This window comes from Geosmithia morbida (assembly GCF_012550715.1).
Source record: "Geosmithia morbida isolate 1262 chromosome Unknown scaffold_4, whole genome shotgun sequence".
Classification (NCBI taxonomy): domain Eukaryota; kingdom Fungi; phylum Ascomycota; class Sordariomycetes; order Hypocreales; family Bionectriaceae; genus Geosmithia; species Geosmithia morbida.
The window spans coordinates 1,523,148-1,539,352 of record NW_023336191.1 but is presented as its reverse complement, the minus strand read 5'-3'; the positions used below and the strand labels follow the sequence as shown (position 1 = coordinate 1,539,352).

At 55.1% G+C, this 16,205-nt stretch overlaps 5 protein-coding genes across 5 annotated transcripts; 3 read left to right on the top strand and 2 right to left on the bottom strand.

Moving 5' to 3' along the window:
* Positions 1-231: 231 nt before the first annotated feature.
* GMORB2_5953 (uncharacterized protein) lies at positions 232-2,979 on the top strand (the record flags this gene model as incomplete). The annotated part of the gene is made up of 2 exons (XM_035467923.1): positions 232-237; positions 1,519-2,979. 2 exons carry the CDS (start codon positions 232-234, stop codon positions 2,977-2,979), a joined length of 1,467 nt encoding a protein of 488 aa, XP_035322889.1.
* A 1,165-nt stretch (positions 2,980-4,144) lies between these two features.
* Positions 4,145-5,920, top strand: GMORB2_5952 (UV excision repair protein RAD23; the record flags this gene model as incomplete). The annotated part of the gene is made up of 7 exons (XM_035467922.1): positions 4,145-4,162; positions 4,290-4,337; positions 4,424-4,496; positions 4,614-4,693; positions 4,782-5,132; positions 5,284-5,706; positions 5,795-5,920. The coding sequence occupies 7 exons, from the start codon at positions 4,145-4,147 to the stop codon at positions 5,918-5,920; spliced, it is 1,119 nt and encodes a 372-aa protein (XP_035322888.1).
* A 726-nt stretch (positions 5,921-6,646) lies between these two features.
* On the bottom strand, positions 6,647-8,452 carry GMORB2_5951 (uncharacterized protein; the record flags this gene model as incomplete). The annotated part of the gene is made up of 2 exons (XM_035467921.1): positions 6,647-7,310; positions 7,578-8,452. The coding sequence occupies 2 exons, from the start codon at positions 8,450-8,452 to the stop codon at positions 6,647-6,649; spliced, it is 1,539 nt and encodes a 512-aa protein (XP_035322887.1).
* Positions 8,453-9,603: 1,151 nt separating this feature from the next.
* GMORB2_5950 (E3 ubiquitin-protein ligase BRE1) lies at positions 9,604-12,194 on the top strand (the record flags this gene model as incomplete). The annotated part of the gene is made up of 4 exons (XM_035467920.1): positions 9,604-9,726; positions 10,208-10,268; positions 10,332-11,947; positions 12,021-12,194. The coding sequence occupies 4 exons, from the start codon at positions 9,604-9,606 to the stop codon at positions 12,192-12,194; spliced, it is 1,974 nt and encodes a 657-aa protein (XP_035322886.1).
* Positions 12,195-12,272: 78 nt separating this feature from the next.
* Positions 12,273-13,783, bottom strand: GMORB2_5949 (Protein of unknown function (DUF1183); the record flags this gene model as incomplete). The annotated part of the gene is made up of 2 exons (XM_035467919.1): positions 12,273-12,309; positions 13,230-13,783. The coding sequence occupies 2 exons, from the start codon at positions 13,781-13,783 to the stop codon at positions 12,273-12,275; spliced, it is 591 nt and encodes a 196-aa protein (XP_035322885.1).
* Between the last annotated feature and the right edge of the window lie 2,422 nt (positions 13,784-16,205).

The window sequence follows — 16,205 nt, the reverse complement described above, 5'->3', positions numbered from 1 at the left end:
TTTTTTTTTTTTTTTTGCTTTGTGCCCTACTCGTATTCATTACTACTACCAGCTACTACTATTACTACTACTACTATTACTACTACTACTACTGCTGCTGCTACTACTACTACTACTATCACCGCTACCACCAACTACCCATCTTTACAGGTACAATCAAGTAATAAGTAATACAGTCAATACCGATGCTCTCTCTCTCTCTCTCTCTCTCTCTCTCTGACCCCGTTAGACATGCAGGTGGAGATCTGGAGCTGCGCCTTGTACCTGGATTTAGAGGGTCCCCCTCCCCATCTTCTTAACCGTAGTAGGCCTGTAGTGCTGTTGCCATTGACTGGTTATTATATTTATGTATTATTTTCATCTTCTCTTCTTTGCTTTTTTCCCCTCTCTCTCTTCCCATCTCGCCTTTTCTCCTCTCTTCCTTCTTCTTTCTTTCTTCTCTCTCTCTCTCTCTCTTCTTCTTCCTTCTTTCACTTCTCTGATCCTTGTTTGGATCTCATGAGAATAATACTACCCGCAAGCCGAGGGCTTTTGCTCGTCAATACTTGCCTGTACGCTTCCCCAACCCGAGACACATACACGCTTCTCTTCTTCTCCCCCCCCCTCCCTCTCTTCTCCCTCTTCTTCAATCCCTTCCTACACATCTACTCGTACACACACACACGCTCGTTTCTCTCTCCCTTTTGACCTCTATACACTCCTTAACCCCCACCCCGTCATCTGTTCCCTTGACACTCTCTTCTTGCTGTGAACTTGTGCTTTTTACTCTCTTTCTTCAACCGGACGGAACTGTCTTATTACAGAGTCTTGTAAAAAAAAAAAGAGACTCCACTCTACCCTTTCTTCCTCATTCTTTTTCTCCTTCTTGTCCTACCAACCCTTCAAGCCTGGAACTCGGGCATTCAAGAAACCCCATCTCGTGTCTCGAGAGAGGTGCCCACTCCCCTCCCCCGCTACCATATTCCCTTCGTTAGCCTCAGATCATCGGGTCAAATGGCCTTGTAGCTTCTGGCACTACTCCTGGCCCTTGTCAGCTTACACCCGGGAAGCATTCCTCAACTACCTCATATAATTCCCACTCTGCATTTCTCGCCAGCATCTCATCTCGCCTCCTCCCCCCATCTCATCTCCTACGCAACCCTGACTCGACTGTCACCCCTCTTTCGACCGTTGCATCAGGGATATCCTCCAAACATTACTACGACTTTCAGCTCGGGGACACCGACTTGCACGCTCAAAGCCTACCTCGCATCGCCCCCCTCACCCCTCTCACTCCTCTCCACAGAGCTATTATATCTCTAAAGACTGCCAACCATTGTCTCTCTCCTCGCTCTTTCTCCCTCCCCCCCCCTCTCTCTCTCTCTCTCACACACACAACAGCGCCATATATACCGCCAAACTTATACGCGAAGAGAAAAGAAGAAGAAGAAAGAGAGACGAGAGGTAGACTGCACGCTGGCAGTCCGCCCACGTCCTCCCCCCCTCCCCCAACATCTATACAACGGCCAACGGGACAAGATGGGGCGGATCCTCATCTTCGGCACCGGCCTGGCCGCCCTCACCGCCACCACGGCACTCACCTGCCTGTCAGTCATCCTGGCCGTGCACGTGGCCGCCTCGCCGGCCCTGAAGACGGCCTCGATCCTGGCAGCCTCCTTCCAGGCCCTCATCGGCCTCATGCTCGCCTGCCTCATCCTGTCCATCCTGTCGAACCGTCTGGCGAGCCTGCTCGGCCGGGCACCCGCCGCCAGCCTGTCCGTCTTCGTCGTCCTGGCCGGGCTGGCCTGCGTCGTCGGCACCGCCGCCTCCGTCGTCTGCGCATCCTGCCTGGCCAGCACGGCGCAGGACATCCGACCGGGAAGACCCAGGAGCTCGTTCCTCGCCGCCGAGGCGGTCATGCTCGCCCTGTCTGCCCTGTGCCAGTTCGGCTTCCTGGCAGCCTACTACGTGCACTGCCGCCGCCGACGCGGCCTCTCCACCACGACCTGCAACGCTGCCGACTCGCTCTGTACCGCCACCGACGACGACAGCCCCCGCTCCTCTCCCAAATCCCGCGTCAAGAGCATCCGGTACAGCCGCGTGCGTCCCTCGGCGGCGGCGGCGACCGCAGCGGCAGCGTCAGCGGAAGCGGCAGCGGCGGCGGCAGCAGCAGCTGGTAGCCGCCCTTGCAGCAGCTCCACCGACTCCATCGACATGCACTCCCTCGACAGCCGTCACCGGTGGCCCGGGTCCCACCGCACCATCCATCCCACCACGTCGAGGACCCAGCTCCTCGACCGCCAGCGAAGCCTGTCGCGCGTCGACTCCGTGGCCAGTCTGACCAGCAGCGCCGGCTCGGCAGCAGCGTGGGACGCGCAGTCCGTCCTCGGCCACACGACCACGACCCGCTCCACCTCCTCCCCCGTCATCATGTCCGGCGCCGGGCAGACGAGGCCACGTCCCCCTCCGCTCACCCTGCAGCAGAGGGGCAGGAGCGTCAGCGCCACCACTGCTGCTGCTGCTGCTGCTGCTGCGGCGGCGGCGGCGGCGGCGGCGGCAGGTGTAGGAGCAGGTTCAGGTACGGCAGCAGCAGAGCTGGATATCCACCCCCTCTTCCGTTCCGACTCGAGGAACCCTCCTCCGGTTGCCAGCCCGGGAACGAGCGTCAGGGCGTCCCCGGACGCGGGCAGAATCATCCCCCACCACGCTAGCCACTCGTCTCTCAGGCGGCTGGCGAGCGCGGGCTCCCTGGCGTCCGCCAGCCCCCTGAGCAGGCAGAGCTCGTTCGAGACCCTCTATGGGAGCGCGAGGAGGATGCAGGTCGACGGCGGGGCGGGGAGCATCCTCGAGGTCGACGAGGATGACGAGAACGATGAGAAGAGGTCGTTGACGGCCGATGAGCCGCTCACCCCGCCCATACCCGAGTTCGTGCTCGGTGCTGGGTCGAGATTGAGCTTAACGCGGTATAATAGCAGGAAGCAGGATAACGGTCAGAAGTGAGGGAGTGATTCCACTCCTGACCACGTCCCTTTCCTCCGTTCTTCTTGTTTTTTCTCTTAGTCTTTATCTGGGCTTGAGCATGGCGCTTCTTTTCTTTCTTCCTTTTCTTTTCCATATGGTGGACTGCAGCCTTTTTTTCTCCCTCTCTTCTTCTCTTTCGAATCTGGGTATATATATATTTTTAGACGGACATATTTCTGTATGTAGATATGATATTTATGAATGTATGACAAGGCCAATTTTCACCACCAGTGTAATCATCCGTGAACCAACCAGTATTCATACCTGTACGGGGGGGGGGGTAATCCGTGTTCTTTCTTGCCTGATGACTGCTGACTGTCTGTATTGTGTGTCTGTGTGTGAGCCCCGCAAGTATTAATAATACAGGATTGGCTTAGCCACAGTGGCTGATACCCCGTCCTTCCCACGTCCCAGTGATTAGTACAGTAACTATTAGTAACTGTCATCATACCCAAGGTCCCAAACGTAGGTGCGGGACTGGAAACGGCTTGATTCGTTCTCACAAGTGGGCAAGGAAGCGCAAGCCGCAGTAGCAGCAGCAGCAGGCAGTGAACCTCGTCGTCATACCCAAGCAGTACCAAAGCACCGAATGACATGGGGATGGGCCCGCCCAGCGAAGAAGAAGGGAAAAAGTTGCAAGCAGCAGGCAGCGAGGTCGGGTAAATTGGGGGAGTTTTCGGTTCGATCATTACTACAGTGAGTGGTACTACTACTACTACTGATACCACCATCACCACTAATTATCACTGCTGATAATAATGAAAATACTCACTTTTACCTCCGTCTACTTGTATTAATGTCTCTGGTAGATAATAATGGTATTAATAGTCGTCTCCGCAAACTCGTAGCCTAAATATGCACCACTACCGCCACTGAAATCAACACACAGCAACATCCTCCAACACATCATCCTGTCTGCCATCTCAAAGTCCATCTTCTTTTCTTCTATTACCTGTCTAGCTTCCTTTTCCTTTTCCTTTCATTCTACCTTTTCCCCCTCCCCCCCCCTTCACTCCCCAACATAAGAAAATTCTTTTTCTATCTCCTGCTGTAAAGCAACACGTACGCCCCCGTCTTCTGCACAAGGTTGCTCTTTTTTTTGTTCCCTTCTTTATTTCTTTGCTAAACTGGAACGCTGCCCACCATGAAGATAACTTTCAAGGTATGTCGGGCCAACCGAGCTCCCCCGCCTCCCGCCTCCTTCTCCCTCTCCCCTCTCAACAATGAAGCCTGCGCGCCCATCTATGACACCTGGAAGGCCCTTTTCTCGTCTAACTGCGATGCGATAGGATCTTAAGCAGCAAAAGTTTACGCTTGATGCCGAGCCGACGGATCTGGTAAATGCGAACCAACCCCCCCCAACCCCCCCCCCTCCCCTCTTCCCCTCCTCCCATCGCCCGCGCTGACAACTTCCGATTTTTAGATATCTGCTGTTAAGCAGAAGATTTTCGCCGAAAAGGGATGGGATCCTAAGCAACAGAAGCTCATCCACTCTGGTAAGTGCCTTTCTTTTTCTCTCTCGCCATCTCTCTCTGCGTCTGCTTTTTTTTTTCCGGGTGGGCGAAGACAGAAAAACATGGAAACGTACAGGTCTCTGACATGCGCCCCCGCAGGCAAGATCCTCAAGGACGATGAGACCGTCGCCAGCTACAACATCGAGGAGAAGGGCTACGTCGTGTGCATGTTGAACAAGGTATGCGCCTCGGACGAGTGGACGAACAAATATAAAGAAGAAGAGGACGGGATGAAGAGAGGAGATACTGACACGAGACGACGGGCAGCCCAAGGAGAAGCCCGCCCCCGCCGCCGCCGCACCCCCCGCCACACCTGCCCAGACCTCGAGCTCAGCGACGCCGGCTGCCCCAGCTGCCCGCGCCGCCCCCGCCAGCACGTCCGCCGTTCCTGCCACGCCGACACCGCAGCAAAGGTCGACTGTTGCCCCGGCTGCCGGTGCCGACCAGGGCGCCGCTGCTGCTCCCGCCCTGGCCACAGGCACTGAGCTCGTCGAGACCATTGCCAACATGGAAGCCATGGGCTTCGAGCGTAGCCAAATTGAGGCTGCCATGCGCGCCGCGTTCAACAACCCCGACCGCGCCGTGGAGTACCTCTTGACTGTTGGTTCCCGTCCCCCGGTGAAACACAAGCTGAAAACGAGCAGAATAAGGGCGGAGGACGGAGAGGACGGAAGAAGAAGCATGCGGGGAGGACGAAAGACAGATAGGCTGACAAAGGATGAAACAGGGTATCCCCGAAGACGCCCAGCCTGGACAGCAACAGCGACAGGCTGCCGCCGCCGGAACCCACGACGATGACGGTGACGACGATGACCACGTGAACCTGTTCGACCTCGCCGCCCAGCAGGGAGGCGGCAACGGAGGCGGAGGTGGTGGCGGCAACCCCGCTGCTGCCGCTGCCGCAGCGGCGGCAGCGGGCGGTGGTGCCGGTGGAGACCTGGGGAATCTGGACTTCCTCCGCAACAACGCCCAGTTCCAGCAGCTCCGTCAGGTGGTGCAGCAGCAGCCCCAGATGCTCGAGCCCATCCTGCAGCAGCTGGGTGCCGGCAACCCTCAGCTGGCCCAGCTCATCGCCTCCCACCCGGATCAGTTTCTCCAGCTGCTGGGCGAGGACGCCGACGATGACGCGCCGTTGCCCCCCGGTGCCCAGGCCATCTCCGTGACGGAGGAGGAGCGTGATGCTATTGAGCGGGTGTGTTTCTGTCTCCCCTCCCCTTTTATTTATTTATTTTTCGAAAACCTCTTTACGTGGTACACCGTAAAAGCTAACACCGTCATAGTTATGCCGCCTTGGTTTCGACCGCGACCAGGCAATTCAAGCTTATTTTGCCTGTGATAAGAACGAGGAGCTCGCTGCCAATTTCCTCTTTGACCAGCCCGATGACGATGAGCCCCCCACGAATTAATTGAGAAGGATGTTGGGGCTTAGAAAAAACAGAAGAAAACGAATAAGACAGAGGGGGGGGGGGGAGAAGAAGCAGAAGAAGGGTGGTAAAGTTGATGGAATGAGTAGACCAGGAAGATTCCGTGGGAGGTTTTTGTTATGATTACGAATAACCAAATTTCTATTCCTTTTTTTTTCAAATTTTTTTTTCAATAGGGGGCTTTTTTTCTTTTTTTCTTTCTTTTTATAACACCGTGAAAACACTTGATGGTCCAAAGAAAACGTATTGTGGTTCTCTTATATATATATTCTTTTTGCATTTTTACATTAGGGGGAAGGAAAAAAAGGATACAAGGTAGGGATGAAACAAAACATTGATGGAAGTACGTGGTGATTCACAAAGCTGAGGTTTTTTTTTAAAAAAAAAAGAAAAATTAAACAATAGAAAATTCCCTCGTTGAATTTCGAATCCGGCCATCTTGCCTTTTAAAACATCACCCATGTTCTATCATGCCAACTTCATACGAAGATGGGGTCCTAGGAATCCCTACCTACCTACCTACCTAAACCTTGTCCTGACCATGCTTTAAACGCCTGAGTGTAGAACGAAAAAAAAAGGAAGAAATTCATATAGAAAACAAAAAAGGAAGCACAAAAGAAGACTGTATATGGAAACAGATAGAAGATACGAAGACAGAAAATAAGGAGAAGAAGGACAAAGAAAAAGGGGGGGGAAAAGGAGAAACTACTATGTATTGATGGGCTCCCCATTGAGACCATACTCGACAACCTGTCTTCCCTTCTTCTTGTTACCCTTCTTCTTCTTCCCCTTGTCAGCGGCACCTGCTGCGTCATCGTCGTCGGCAAAGAGTTCTTCCCTCTTTTTGCGCATGGCCTCCTCCTGCTCGTGTGCGGCGCGCTGCCTCTGGGCCTCGAACTCCTCCTCTATGCGACGTTGGTCGGCCTCTATGGACTCGACGGATTCGAATTCGGCGCCAGTGAAGGCCTTGTACTCGTCGATATCCATCTTGGTGGTCTTGACGCCGCACATGGCGGCGTCGATGAGGTGGGGGTTGTGGCGTTCCTCGCGGTTGAACTTGAGCTTGAGGTGGCGGCGCTGCTTTCCCGGGAACATCTTGGAGAGGATCTCAAAGTCCGTGCCGAACATGCGGAGGCCGCGGTAGAAGAGCTCCGTCTCGTCGGCCGTCCAGATATTGGGGCCGCGGAGCTTGGACGTGTTCATGAAGGAGTTGCTGGTGATGAGCCGGGTGAAGTCGTTCTCTTCTATGGCCTCCATGTCCTGCGCCGTCGCCGCGGCGCGGGCGTGTCGGTCCATGACCAGCGAGGACTGGTCCAGAACGATCTGGCCATCTACGATACGGAATTGAGGTCCCGCTGAGGCGCCGCCGCCACTAGACAGCGTGGATGCCGATTGTCGTGGTGCCGCTCGTGCTGCTGCTGCTGCTGCTGCTGAGGAGGAGGATAACGAGGAAGAGGAGGCGACATCACCGTCGGCTTGGTTTTTGTTGTTGTTGTTGTTGTTGTTGTTGTTGCTGTCGTCGTCGTTGTCGCCTTCTGCTTGACCCTTGGATTTGAGCTTGGCCTGTCGTTCGCGTTCGCGTAGCTCGTCGTGCCTGCTGAATTTCTTGCCGATGTGCAGGTCGCGCGTCAGATCAGACATCTTGAGCTTCTGGAGATCCACTACTTGATCCTCGGCGTCCTCGGGAGTCAGCGAACGGGCCCGTCGCGCCGCCCGCTTCTCTGCTGCGCTGGTTGATCGCGTGCGCCGCTTCCTGGTCGTGGCCGGCTGTGCGCTCTCCTCCCTTGCGGCGGCCACTTGACCGTTGCCTTCTGTCCGCTGCATCTTCCGTTGCCGCTTTGGTTCCCTAGTGGCTGCTGTGGCGGGTGCGGCGGTGTCGTCTTCGGTCTCCTTGCGCTTGGCGGCTGCAGCACGTTTTGCTCGTGGTTTCGGTGCTGGTGCCGGTGCCGCTGATGGCGGCTCTGTCACGGTCTCGGACGTCGCATTCTGTGCCGGAGTCTCTTCTGATACCGGTTCCGGCGCTGGTGTATCCGAGATCGCACGTGCAGACTGTCGCTGCGAGGCGCGTATGTCTGGAGTGATAGCCACGCGGGCGGTCGTCTCTGTTGCTGTTTTCGGTGGCGCAGAGCTGACTTCTGGCGCGTCGGCGGTGGTGCTTGTGCTTGCGACCGGTGCAGACGCTGGTGGCGTGGGTGCTTGAGCTTGTCCCCCCGGTCCTTCTACTCGGGCTTGAGATGTCGGCTCTTTACTAGCGGGTTGCGGATCGGTCATCGCCGGTGACGTCGTTGCGATCGGAGGGGAGGAGGGGCCCGGTTCAGCGGCCACTGCGGGGCCATCTTGGAGGGGTGTCTGGGTATCTGGAGAGTCCAATGGTATCGACTCGGGGGTAGGCACCTTCTCTACAGGATCGGGCCGCGGTGCTGCTGCTGACGCTGCTGATGCCGGACGAGGGCGGGCAGACGGAATCTTGGGTTTGAAGGCTGGCCCGCCCTTCTTCTTAAACATGGAACTCATTGTGCTTTGGTGTTTCTGAACGTGGGTGGGGTTGTGAATAAGCGAAGGAAGTAAAGGGAGGGAAGGTAGAAGGTGATTAGATGACAGGACAGGAAAGAAGATGGGACAAGTAGTAAGGAAGAGTCAGCAGACACGCTTCTTTCACCACATTTCGATAATATACTAGAGCCACTTCTTTGTTGGATCGAGAATGAAAATGAGAAGGCAAAAGAGAGGAAAAAAAAAGAAAGAAAAAAAAGTATAATAATAATGACTCTGCCAAGAAAAAAGGGACCCATTACCAAAAAAAAAAAATCAAGAAAAATCGAGAGCGTCAAAAAGAGAGGCGGCTGCGGGGCAGACAAATGCACAGATTACATGTAGGATCCATTGCGAATAAGCCGAATATTATCCGGCGCTGCAGCCCCGATAAGAGACCCACCCAGAAACTCGGAGTTGGATACGGCGTACGCTAATTCCCATTTAATTACAGTTAGGCTGACGCCTCTCTCCTAAGGCCAGCCAGACTCTGCTGGGGCGCCCTGATAATGGAGGCGCTCCAGGTCTGTTAAGGCGTTCGGGGACACTGAGCAGGCTCGCTAGAGCTGGACTCCACAGTATGGATCAGTTGGACTGAAGCCTTCTGTGCTTCCCACTGTCCCCCCCCCAGGCCTTTCATCCTTCCACTGCTGTTCGGCTCTTGCGACTCATCAACCTCGAAATTTCAATTCCTAATCAGAGAGAGAGGCCACACCGTTCACTCTCCCCTTCATTCAAACCAAGTCACACCTCCCAACCACTCCACCCCAACCAAGCCTTTCGATCCATGGTCGCCCACACGTCTGGCCCTGGGACGACATCTGGTTCAACGGCCGTCTTTGGCGCGTAGAATCCCCCTCCCCTTTCCGCCGTTTTTTTCCTCTTCTTCGATCGCGCCGTCTTCCGAAATCCTCCTCCCCCCCCCCCCCCCCCCCCCCCCCCCCCCTCCCCCCCCCCCCCCCCCCCCCCCCTCCTCCCTCCCTCTCTACTACCTTTAATCCTCAACCATCAACTTTTGACCAAACAACGCGCCCGCCGTCTGATGCCTGCTGCTACGACGATACCTCCCGTATCGGTCGTCTAACCCACGACGACTATTCCATCTCTCTCTGCTCCAACTTTCCGCTCAAAAAATGGAGGACCGGAAGAGGTCTGCCGTGAGTGATGAGCTGGCTCCCCCCAGCAAGCGCGTTGCCGTCAATGGCTCCAAGGCCAAGGACGAACCCGTCGATATGAGGGAGGAGATCTGGGTTGATGTACGTTTTTTTCTACCCCGTCCCTCGTTATTCTTCCGCTGCCCCTTGCCTTCTCTGCCTTCGACGCCACATACTCTTCACCTCGGCAAGACGACGCGTTGTTTCCCTCGCGTGCCCCTGATTATCGCACCCCGGTCTCGGTTGGGCATGAGAGCGGCTCGGGCCTCAGTGGAGGGACTACCACACGCCCGTCCCGACCCTCCGCTTGGCATCCCTGGCTCGTCTGCCGTCGTTTCACGGTCGCGTGAGGACCTTGTTCGCTGACGTGACCTTCAGGACTTCCGAAAAGAGGCCATACTCCGCCAGATGAAAGAATACAAGCGCAAACTCGCCGATACCGAAGCCCGATGGGAAGACTTGCGTAAGCGCTGCGTGCACGACGAAGACCAGCTAAGGATAATGCACTCGTGGTGCCTCGAGGTGAGTCCCATGTCCAGCATTCACGGGTCCGACTTTCCCACTGACTCAACCCGGTTATCAGCTTGTCGAGCGGCTTCAACTTATGGCCGAGCGCACCGTCACAAAAACTGCCGACTCTTCAGGTACACCCCCGTCCCGTCCAATCCCAGCACCGTCTGTCATCGAGACTAACTGACTGCGTACAGCCGATCCGCCGTACCTGAGCAGTGTCAGCTTCAAGGACGTACCCGAGTTTGAGAGCCACCTGCAGGAAAAGGAGAAGACGATACTGTCCAAAGTAGAGACATTCCTGACCTACCTGGCGGCCAACCGAGGCCAGATACCCCCCGAGGTCTCCAAGTTGGAAGCCAAGATCAGCAGCCTACTAGCGTCGGAAAAGGCCTTCTTCGTCAAGCTCGACCGCCTACACGCCGAGAAGGAGGACCTTTCGGAGCAACTCAATGCCGCGACGCTACGATACTTCAAGGCCGAGAAGAAGCTAGACCGCGCAAAGAGTGCACAGGTGCAAAAGTTGGAGCAGCAAGCCTTCGCCAACGCGACCCGCCCAGCAGGTGCACCAGGCGATGGCGCCGAAGCCAAGAAAGAGGAGGCCAACGGCAACAGCAGCGAGCTTCTGCTCAAGTACGAAGAGGCTACGGCTGCCGCGACGAAGCAAAAGGAGCAGCTGGACAAGATCTTGGCCGAAATCAAGGTCATACAGGAGGAAAATACGTCGCTCAAGGTGAGGCGAGAGGCATGGTCTGATGAGGATCTGGTACGATCAGACGTCTTCAAGCAGTTCAAGATTCAGAACGAGGACCTCATCAAGCGCTTAAACAGCCTCGAGGCGTCGAACAAGCAACTGAGAGAGGAGGCCGAGGCGATGCGAGCTGATCGATCAGCGTTCCGCGCCCAGCTTGAGGCGGATGCGAACCACGTTACACAAGAACTCGAGGCGGAAATAGTGTCTCGGGACCAGGACCTGGCCCGAGTCCGGTCCGCGCGAGATGAGATCCTGGCCGACAACACACAGCGAAAGGCCAGCATGGACCAAGAGAAGGTAGCAATGGAGCAGATCAAGGAGCTGGCGTCGGCCAAGGACGAGCGCATCTCAGCCCTGGAATCGGAGCTCTCGCGCCTGCAACGGAACAACGACATCGAAATGACGGAAACCGAGGACGTTGCCGAGCTGTCGGTCGAGGACCTTCGCGCGAAGTACAAGAAGCTGCAGGCTGATTTCCGGTCCATCAACCAAGAGCTGCCGTCGATAGAAAAGGCCTACAAGAGGATGAAGGACCTGGCGCAGAAGAAGGTCATGGACTTTGCGGCTCTGGAGGAGCGGGTATCTCTGCTGATTGCGGAGAAGAGCAAGGCCGACCAAAAGTACTTTGCGGCGCGCAAGGACGCCGACACGAGGAACAACGAGATCCGATCACTACGGCACCAGAACGGCAAAAGTTCGGAGATTATTGCTCAACTCAAGGACCACGAGGCACTCAACCGGACGCTGCTCGGAAACCTGGAGAAGCAGCTCTCGGACCTTCGCCAGGCCAACGCCATGCTGGTGACGGAGAATAAGAGGCTCGAGTCGGCGCATCAGGAGGCTGTGCGGCTCCGCGGGTCGCTGAACAAACAGGTGGGCGATCTCACCAACCTGGTCAAGTCCAAGGACGCCGCGTCAGCCGTGGTGCGGGAGCGTAACGCGACGCAGGAGACAGAGGTGGAGAAGCTCAAGGTCCGGCTCGAGACGATGCAGAAGGACCGCGACAACTGGAAGAGCAAGGCACTGAGCAACTCGTCGGAAGAGGAGGAGATGCTTCGGGTGAGTGCATGCGTTGGCCGGCAAGATGGAGCCCTGGAGCTCGAATGTACGCTGACTGTGATTGCGTGTCTAGACGTTTGCGCTGTGTACCATCTGCCGCAACAACTTCAAGAACACGGCCTTGAAGACGTGCGGACACCTGTTCTGCAACAAGTGCATCGAAGACCGAATCAGCAACCGTATGCGAAAGTGCCCCACGTGCTCTCGATCATTTGACAAGATGGATGTCATGGCTGTGCACGCCTAATAATGATCTGATCACTGGATGGAGAAAGTCCCGGAAACGCCCGCTGTCGCACACGCGCCTGTGCATGTGCATGCACGACTACAAATGGCACGACTCGACGGCGACGACGGCCTGCCTAGGAAGAGAGGGTGTCATGAAACGTGCCTGGAGAGCCACCATCCGTTCATATCTGCTCGCATAACGATGCTAAGAAAAGCCTGGCGTCGAGGTCCCTATAGGGAGGGGGGGTCCGAGCATGCTGTTCTTATAAAAACAACCAAGAAGAGGTGGTGGATTTTCTCTTTCTTTTCTCTCGATACCTGTCCACCATGTACTACTAGAAAGTGGGATTGAAGCATGGAAAAGGATGTGTACATGTGCAATATGCGGGGTAGTGGAAGGTAATCTTGTTTTTTTCTGTCCTTTTTTTCTTCTTTTTTTGCCTTCTTCTCTAATGTCTCCCCCCCTTTTTTTTTCTTTTTCTCTAGAGGACATGTCAACTTGGAAGTAGGGAGGTATCTTTTTTTTTTCTCTTCCTTTCTTCATGTTGAAATTTCGGGAGTTGGGCAAGGGGTTTGGATAAAGGGGCGTCAGTGTAGCATTGAGATACAGTTATTTTCCCGTCTTCAATCCAATCACTTTTTCTTCTTCTTCTTCCATGCGATGACAAGAAGAATTTATTTGAAGAGTGGTGGTGGGGCAGTGATGAATGTGTGTGTGTGATTTCATCGACGAGTCGTCCCTCCAAAACCAGTGCTCTCATGACGATTACCGGATACGTATACGGACGTAGAGGAGGAAGCAAGAGAAGAGGGATCTCTGTCTCTGAAACGCGACGCTGCTGCAGCTCCTGCTCCTGCTGCTGCAGGACCGGAGTTGAATACGGAAGGTAGGGAGCCATGACGGTACGCAGGGGGGAAACGGTCATCATCATCATCATCGTCATCGTTGCCGTCATCGTTGCCGTCATCATCACGGCCGCCGCCGTGACGACGACGACCAGGGTTACCGCGACGGAACTGGGCCCCCCTCCTCGGACGTGCAGCACGAACGTACGCACCGTAGAGTATGCGCACCAGGACGGCCGAGAATATCAGCCAGAACAGATACGGTGCCGCGCGGGAGGACCGCGTCTCGGCCTGCTCTTCTCCTCCTGCCGGCCCGCTTCCGCTTCCGCTTCGGCGACAGAGGAGATGGGGAGGGCGAGAGCGGTCCTCGCCCAGGTCGGTGAGACCGACGGTGTATCTCACGCCGCAGGATCCGCGGAGTACGTCGGTGTCGGCCGGGGAGTCGTAGCCCTCGCACACGACGTGGGTCGCGCCCAGGCGTATCTCCTCCGGCAGGTCGGCCTGGCAGGACCACTGGATATCCGCCGCGGCCGCCGACGGCTCGTCCTCGCGGCCGCCGTCGGATGCACCGGGGCCGTCCGAGCCTAGGCTGGTACAGGTCATGGTGGTGATGGAGGATCGGGCCAGGCGGCACAGAGACGGGTCGGAGTCGACGCATGACAGCTGGGGGATCGGGGGGGAGCGACGGTGAGCGGTCTGGGCGTGGCTGGTCAGGAGGAGGGTTCGGATGGATGAGAGGGGGATGGGTCCCTGGTCGGCCATGGTAGGATCCTCCTCTCCTTCTTTCTTCTTCTCTCTCTGCTTCCCGCGTCTTCCTGAAGGCCGGAGATTGTGTTGGGACGTCGGTTGCCAGGCTCGGACGCTTGCTAGATGGACGAGGATGGATCTGGGTTGTCTCTTGGAGGGTCGTGGTCCATGGATGATTGTGATGTCAGAGGCGAGGCCAGTGGCGAGGCCAGAGCCAAGGCCAGAGCAGCCAAGGCCAGAGCCAAGGCCAAAGTTGCAGTGGCGATGATTCGACCCGCTACCGGGGGATACAACACGGGTTCAATCAAGTTTAGCTTTAGTCTTCTCTTGTTTTTTCTCTCTCTCTCAAGATTCATCGAGATGGGATAGGACAGATCTGTTGAGGAGATGGAGATGGGACAGAATAGCTAGTATTATTATCAGCAAGTCGTAGCAGCTCATCTCCCACCCAATCTACACATCACAGCTCGTATAGATGCATATCAATCTGTCTCGGCACGAAGCGACGATGTTCCTCACACAAGCCGTTATCTCTCTCTCTCTTTTTTTTTTCCATTTCTTTTTTTTCCATTTCTGTTTTTTTCAACGGATGAATGCACATAGCTAGCTGTAGACTTTTGCACTACGAGACGTTTGGGGGGGAGGGGTTTACTTCGCGTGTCAGAAGGCGTATGCGAAGAGAATGAGAAGAGTAAAAAATTTCCCGCCCACTTGAGACGATGGCGGCAGAGGCGACGGTGTCAGATGATAGACGGTGCGGTGCGGTGCGGTGCGGTGCGGTGCGGTGCGGTGCAGTGCGGTGGATGGACGGTGCGGTGGGACGGACGGTGCGGTGTGGACGGTGATGGTTGCTGTGTGCGCGTACGGTAGTATCATCATCGGCAGTGCGCAAACGAGTACAGATCAGAACGAGCCATTTACGGAGAGCTCTGGAGAGAGAGGACCAAAGGTACGAGGAGTGACAGGTACAGGTGTATACTACATGTACTCGTAGAGGCCTGCTATCGATGAGAAGGATACAATCGGGTCGAGAGAGAAGCAGAGAGAGGGAAAGGGGAAGGGGGGGGGGGGCCGAGCTGGAGGAGAAGCCTAAGGAGAGGGGAAAGAAGAAAGAGAGAGAAATAAAATAAAAGGTCGATAGAGGTCGAGCCCGTAGACTAATGCAGGGGAACGATACTGATGATTGGTCTCTACCGACAGAGTTGCAATGTGATCCCTACGGAAGTGCCAAGGCGATAGATGGTATTAGGCGGGGCGGGTCAGGATGTCGACGGCTCGTATCATCTCTCTGAGTGGCCTGGTCTAGAGAAGTTGTTTTTTTCTTTTCTTTTCTAGGTTCCCCAGATGGGATGCGAACTATTATATATATGGATAATATGGATAGAGAGGAAGAGAGGTGAAGAACACGAGGGGGGGGGGGGGGGGGGTCAAGGAGGGATATCAATACTGCGCGCATGTCAATGTTAAAAATAAAAATAAAATAATTGAATCAATAAATAAAAAGGTCAATCAATGTGCATGTAAAGGTCTGATGAGTAGTGGGACGGCATCGGGACAGACAGAGACACCGGCAATGCAATGCAACCCAGTCGTCGTTCTCTGCCAAGCGTGAAACGACAGGGAAGGTCATCAGCAGTCCCGTTCATCAAACCCCCTGGTCTTCACCTGCTACGGAGTACGGAGTACGGGATGGCCAGGCTAGACTAGTGAATTCGATAGACTGACAGTACGGGGCATCATCCCTCGTACGGATGGAGCATCCCGTATCCCGTACAGCAGTATCAGTATCATTATATAACGTATCGGTACATTGTATGATCTGTGCATGCTCGTGCGGAGGGTGACTATCCATGCTTGTAATGTGTAGCAGTGGTATTGTTACATCACTCGGTACCTCTGTATCGAACAGCGCAGAGCAGCGACGGTTGATGTTGTATAATATGGAGGAGAGGAAGGATACCTCGCTCTCTCTCTCTCTCTCTGTACGTACGAGGATTCATGTGGGCTCATCGATATGACTCCGTCTAGTCTACAGATTACTCCGTCTAGATTACTCCGTCTAGATTACGCCGTCTAGATTACGCCGTCTAGATTACGCCGTCTAGATTACGCCGTCTAGTCTACTCCGTCTAGTCTACTCCGTCTAATCCGTATCCGTCTGTATCCGGTTATACGTCCATGTACGGCTACTCCGTACTGCTTCGTACCTGTATCTGTAATGATTTATTATTAGCTACCGCAATTTAGCAGCATCTTGGCCATCTTGGCTTCTCTCTCTTTGGCCATGCTACCTGGGACTCTGCCGTATATGCTACCATGTTATTATTGCGCCTTGCCTGCTTCACCAGAAACGAATACATGTAATCTGTGAGGCGAGCGCTTTCTCTCACACCCCATCACATGAAGATTGCTTCTTCCTCCTCTTCTTCTTCTTCTT